The following is a 6,448-nucleotide window of genomic DNA, read 5'->3' as shown; positions in this document are numbered from 1 at the left end:
AAATCTAACTGCCTGTAGCTCAGGACCTGAAGCAAGGATATGCATATTCTTGATACCATTTGAAAGGAAACACTTTGAAGTTTGTGAAAATGTGAAATTAATGTAGGAGAATATAACACATTAGATCTGATAAAAGATAATACAAAGAAGAGAAGCATGGATTTTTGTATTTTTTTTGTACCATCATCTTTGAAATGCAAGAGAAAGGCCATAATGTATTATTCCAGTCCAGGCACAATTTACATTTTGGCCAGTAGATGGCATCAGTGTATGTGCAAAGTTTTAGACTGATCCAATGAACCATTGCATTTCTGTTCAAAATTTTGCATCAAGGCTGCCCAAATGTGCCTAATTGGTTTATGAATAACTTTTCAAGTTCATAACTGTGCACTCTCATCAAACAATAGCATGGTATTCCTTTCACTGTAATAGCTACTGTAAATTGGACCGTGCAAAATGTAAGCTTTCTGCCAATATCAGATATGTCTATGTCCTGGGAAATGTTCTTCTTACTTACAACCTCATGCTAATCGCATTAGCCTACGTTAGCTCAACAGTCCCGCAGGGGACCCACCAATCCTGTTGAGGTTAGGTCTGGCTCAAACAGAAGCCTGTTGAGGTTAGGTCTGGCTCAAACAGAAGCCTGTAGAGGTTAGGTCTGGCTCAAACAGAAGCCTGTAGAGGTTAGGTCTGGCTCAAACAGAAGCCTGTAGAGGTTAGGTCTGGCTCAAACAGAAGCCTGTAGAGGTTAGGTCTGGCTCAAACAGAAGCCTGTAGAGGTTAGGTCTGGCTCAAACAGAAGCCTGTAGAGGTTATGTCTGGCTCAAACAGAAGCCTGTTGAGGTTAGGTCTGGCTCAAACAGAAGCCTGTCTCTAATAAGCACCAGTTGTGTTCAGTGATTGAAGCAAATAAACGCCCAGGCTATAAATGTACGTTTTACAGTATATGACCAAATGTGTTTACATGCGTGCTTGTGTGTGTGTGCGTGTGTGCGTGCGTGTGTGTGGTGGAAGGACGCAGGTGCCATCCGTCTTAGTGTAATCCAGGAAGTGTGTCTCAGCAGGAGAGGAAGTGCTTCAGCGGGGAGCCCCTCCCACTCATGAATATTACATTACCCCCCATAATATACTCACCTGACTTGACCAATTTTAAGTACTGGCAGGCAGCAACACAAAGAAATACCTAAAACACTAAAAGGACCAAGGCACTCTTCAAGTATATAGTTTAAAATTACTTTATTTTAGTTATGGCATGTTCAGTAAAACACAAAGTGTAAAACTCTGAAGCGTTTCGGCGTCCTAATTTTAAACGGTTTGTTCAATTGAACATGCCATAACTAAAATAAAGTGATTTTAAAGTAATTCTATGAAGAGTGACTTGGTCCTTTTAGTGTTTATGACCATTTTAGCCCTTTACCAAAGAGCACCTTCTACCTACAACATTCTACTGTGGTATTCCAGCAGGACTTCCTCCCTTCATTTTCTATAAACAAATAACACTTTTATATTTATATATATATATATGTAATATTTACCATGTTGTACTGTTTAGTTGTTGGTTTGATGGCTGCTGCGCTCACACACAACCTTGTTATGTGTTTGCAATAACTGTTTTCAGGATCCCCTTTAAAAAAAGGCAATGATACATCTCAAAGGACTATTCTGCCTCCATCTCTGATAATAAATACATGCAGTGGGATACCACCTGCTTAGAGTATATATGTGTGTGTGTGTGTGTGTGTGTGTGTGTGTGTGTGTGTGTGTGTGTGTGTGTGTGTGTGTGTGTGTGTGTGTGTGTGTGTGTGTGTGTGTGTGTGTGTGTGTGCGTGTGCGTGTGTGTGTGAGAGAGTGAGCTGTGTGTGTGTGTGTGTTCTAATGGGAGCTCTAATTAAGACTCTGGGGGTATCTGCTATCTGTCAGCGCTGATCGATCGGCTGGCAGAGACTGACAGCTCCTTCTGTGTGTCTGTGTGTCCGTGTGTGTGTGTGTGTCCTTGTCTTTCACTTCTGTCGTTGAGCTCTCTGCTCTCTGTGTGTGTTGGTGTTATGTTACTCGTCACTCAACGCTGTCACTACCTGTGTCAGAGGAGAATGAACACACACACACCGTCTCTGTACACAGTGTGCCGTTCCTTTCACCTGACAGCTTACTGGACACAGGGACATCATTCTCTTTGACAAAGGGACAAGATGTTCAGTGTTCTGAACACACACACACACACAGACCACGTGGTCAGGCATGGGCGATGTTCTAAACGGTTTAACACCTGGATGAATGTGTGTGTGTGTGTGTGTGTGTGTGTGCGTGTGTGTGTGTGTGTGCGTGTGTGTGTGAATGTGCGCGAGTGATGGCAGTGACAGTATAGACGGTGTGCTGTGAAATGTCACCATGGCGATCGATCATGTTTAGCGAGGGTGGAGGCTGATCTGGTCCTCACGCTTACATGAACCCTCCATCCCTCCTCCTCCATCCCTCCTCCTCTACTCCCCATCCCTCCATTTCCCTACTAATACTCCTCTCCTCCGTGTGAGAGCCCGAAGGGTCCCTAGGGAGAGGAGATCCCTCTTACCTGTCAAGACCAACCAACCGTCACCACACACAAACACGATCAGACACACACACGCACGCTCAGACACTCGGACACAACTACACACACTCAGACACACACACACGAACTCAAAGACACACACACACATGAGTTCAGACACACACACACACACTTCATTCCACATATCACACTTATTCAGTGATTTTTATTTCATTTATTTAGAAATGTGTGCAGGATCAATTCCTTGCAGTGAATCCTCTGGTTTCCCTCATTGTCCTGATATAACATTAATTCATGGTACTGTGAGTGAAGATGATGATGATGATGATGACGATGATAGAAACAGCAGACTCAGTCAGTCAGAATAACCAGTCAGTCAGAATAACCAGGCAGTCAGAATAACCAGGCAGTCAGAATAACCAGGTCTACTTCATGATGTCAAAGTGATGAACAAAAACTCCAGTCAGAGGGAAATAGAAAACAACTTTTTTTACTTCTTTTAATTTCTCTTCTTCAAAAAAACAATGCACAACTTGTACCACAATATTTGAAAAAGCTAAAAACACTTCAAAATATTAGTTTTGTATATATATATATTTATATATCTATAGAATTGTATTTTTTCCTTCTTTCAAAACGGATGCCTGTGAGTGAGTCTGTGATGTGTAATGGTGGATGGCCGGGTGGGGATGGAGGGGGGGGACCACACACACACACACACAGGCGCAGTCTGACACACAAACCAGGCCAGGCTGTCATAACAGCTTCATAAGAGCTTATAACAGCTTATAACACACCATGCATATGCTCCTGTACTCCTACACAGAAACACATAGACAGTAACACTGTCCTCCAATCTCTCACAGCCTCCATATTACAAACATATAAAAAGAGCATGACTGCGGAATGTTTCAACCTCTCCCAGGCCCCTTACAGTCATCCATCGAGCACCCTTCTACTCCCAGCCCCCCTTTCCTCCTCTCCTGTTCTCCTCCTCTCTGCCTCTTCGCTCCCTCTCTCGGGGAGCAGGGTGGGTGTGTGTCTGTGCTTGTCACCCTCTGAGGGTGTAAGTGCTGCTTGCGTTCTTTCCTCCAATAATCCTAAGAGTTCATTCTTAAATCTACCACAGCCAGTTCAAGTCTGAGAGACTGAGTCATCAATGGTTAGTGCTGAGTACCTCCTCACCCAATCTCTCTTTCTCCCGGAGCTACTGACAGACTGGCAGTACATGGCCAGTCTTAGTATTAGAATCATTTAGAGTTTGAAATGAAACCTTCCCATCTCTAGCTGTTGCGTTAAAAAAAAAGATAGCACTAAAGAAATTGCACTTGGACAACAGAGCCAAACAGCAGTCACTTCACTGTGTGTGTTGGGTGTTTTATATAGATCTTCTGTTTTAATGCCGTCTGTTGTGTGACTAAGCTCACACACACACAGACAGATTGCTGGGTCACTCACGCTGTACGTCGTCTTGACTGACGATACCTTTTTTTATTTAAATGTCTCCTACCTCCAATTTCGCAGGGAAACACAAAAAAAAACGCAGCTTCTGTTTCCCTGGGACATAATCAGAGCGTCACACAGCTACTCACACAGACTGCCTTCCCCTCCCCCTAGGACAGACTGCTATGAACTTCAGACTGAACCGAACCAGACTGAAGCAGGACAAACCAGTCCAGAACAAAGACCTGGCTCTTATTTTCCTCCTTCAGGCATAACCAGACTAAAACAGGACAGAGAAATGTCACTTTCATTTTTTTGTCATCCTTTCAAATCCTCCCATCACACGAGAAAAACGGTCCAGATAGAAAGTGGTAAGCATTTGAATAATTGTCTTTATGGCGTGAAAAGCATTTTTTGATTGGTTGTCCTTAATGAGTGAAAAGCAATTTGATTGGCTGTCTCTCAGCGTAGCTCAGCAAGTCTCGCTCCTCTGAGCGTGGCTGCGTGGTGCTCTGGGGGTGGGGGGGGGTGGGGGGGGGGGGTCTTAAACAGGATGTGACACGTATGTGTGGGCATAATCAGCCCAGGCAGCATCAGTAGGGCAGAGTGTCTAGGAACCTGTCAATCAGAGGTGGGGGTGGGACTAGGTCCTCCAGCTTCAGGTAGAAGATCCTCTGCAGACCCTGGGTCCTCTGGGAGCGGAGCTCTGCCCTAACACCCAGCACACGACTTAGAGGGGGCGTGGCCTTGGAGGAGGAGGAGGAGGAGGAGGAGGAGGAGGGGCCAAAGCCCAGGTGGTCTCTAAGGCAACAGACCACCTTGTTCTGCAGCTCCTCAACGCGCTTACTGTCCTTCAGTCCTGGGACCTGCTCTGTGGAGACAGAGGGAAAGACGGGTTACACACTAAACAGATACACAAAGAGAGATACAGGACACACATGCACACAGTGCTCCTCCACTTGCTCAGAGCGCTACCAGCTCAGAGCGCTACCAGCTCAGAGCGCTACCAGCTCAGAGCGCTACCAGCTCGAAGCACAAACTCCATCTTGTTTTCCATTCAATTCCATCTCATTAGGTCCTGTGGATCTTGTTGTTATTACGTTACCGCAGCCTTAAACCTTAAACAGGCTCTAAACCTCCGAGACATACACACCCTGTCTGTGTCTCTCACTGCAGATCAATACACACACTAACCTAACATACCCCCCACCCAAGTCCTGTGACGATTTACATATAAACACACACACACACTCTCACATAAACACACTCGCCTGCTCTAAGAGGTTGACATCAACACAAGTAGCCAGTGCTCAACAATTAGCAGATTATTCGCTCCTGTGAGCAGCCAAATGAGATTAGACACACACACACTCACTGCCCTTAGCAACCCGACCAGCCTTAATGTGACACTAACTCATTCTGTAGAGAACAGGGTGTCCAGACAGTCACACACACACGTAGTTTGAGTCAGTATGTATCAGAAAGAGTGTGTGTACTGTGTGAGTGTGTGTGTAGAATGCTAGCCTCAGTGTGAGACGTCTACTGTTTGTGTTGTTGGACTCTTTTGTGCGCTGTGTGTTTGGTGCTGCAGTCACTGCCGAGGTCCTTTTCACCTCTCACTGAGAGAGACAGCTTTCAGACCTCATGCTCTCTCCCTCACCTCTATACCCTCTCATTCTTCTCTGAATCCATTCTTTCTCTCTAACTGAGTTCCTGGGGAGGGAGGGATCGATGGCTGTCTTTCTGCAGAGTTCACTCTGCCGCGGTCGATGGTTCTAGCGGCTCTACAGTAGCAGTGTCCTGTGTGCTGTGTGGAGGTGGTAGAGTGCCACTGAGAGCCGTGCGGACACCATTCCGGAGCCGAGCTCCACGGTGACCCGGTCGATCCGGCACAGAGTTAAGTGCTCCCCCAGAGAGGAGAGGGTGGGGGACAGGGATGGGACTGTGTGTGGGGGAAAGGGGTGTAGTAGAATTTGAAATCTCAGAGTATTTAATTTTTTTTTAACCAGGCAAGTCAGTTAAGAACACATTTTTATTTACAATGACGGCCTAGGAACAGTGGGTTAACTGCCTGTTCAGGGGCAGAACGACAGATTTGTACCTTGTCAGCTCGGGGGTTTGATTTAACAACCTTTCGGTTACTAGTCCAACGCTCTAACCACTAGGCTACCTGCCACCCCAGGCTACCTGCTAAGTAACATGTTAGGCAAAAAATAGTTCAACGAGGGTAAATAAAATAGTGAGATAAAATGTTTATCTTTGTTGAATGACCCTCTGCTCTCCCCTGTCTGCTCTCAGCTCTTTACTCACTGTCTGTTGAAGTGTGTGGGGGGTAAAGTCAGATAGTGTATTCTGTTCTCTGTGCAAGAGGCATTCAGCAGAACACACACACACACACACACGAAGGAATCAGTGATGCTCCTACGTGGTTCACACTCATGCTCTGATTAAGGGACC

General features: G+C 45.7%; 1 protein-coding gene across 5 annotated transcripts in view; it reads right to left on the bottom strand.

Moving 5' to 3' along the window:
- Positions 1–3,014: 3,014 nt before the first annotated feature.
- LOC110534158 (putative nuclear hormone receptor HR38) overlaps positions 3,015–6,448 on the bottom strand; it is a 33,195-nt gene continuing 29,761 nt past the window's right edge. For 4 of the 5 annotated variants that reach the window (XM_036966896.2, XM_036966901.2, XM_036966904.2 and 1 more), the window contains one exon: positions 3,022–4,862. In XM_036966896.2, coding sequence (XP_036822791.2) covers positions 4,585–4,862 — 278 coding nt within the window. In that variant the 3' untranslated portion in view covers positions 3,022–4,584. Of the gene's footprint in view, positions 4,863–6,448 lie in introns of all 5 variants that reach the window. The other variant, XM_090230673.1, reaches the window with a different exon arrangement.

This window comes from Oncorhynchus mykiss, chromosome 3 (assembly GCF_057628025.1).
Source record: "Oncorhynchus mykiss isolate SJ-2025 chromosome 3, ASM5762802v1, whole genome shotgun sequence".
Lineage (NCBI taxonomy): Eukaryota > Metazoa > Chordata > Actinopteri > Salmoniformes > Salmonidae > Oncorhynchus > Oncorhynchus mykiss.
The sequence above is the reverse complement of the archived record's forward strand: the minus strand, read 5'-3'. Positions and strand labels throughout refer to the sequence as shown.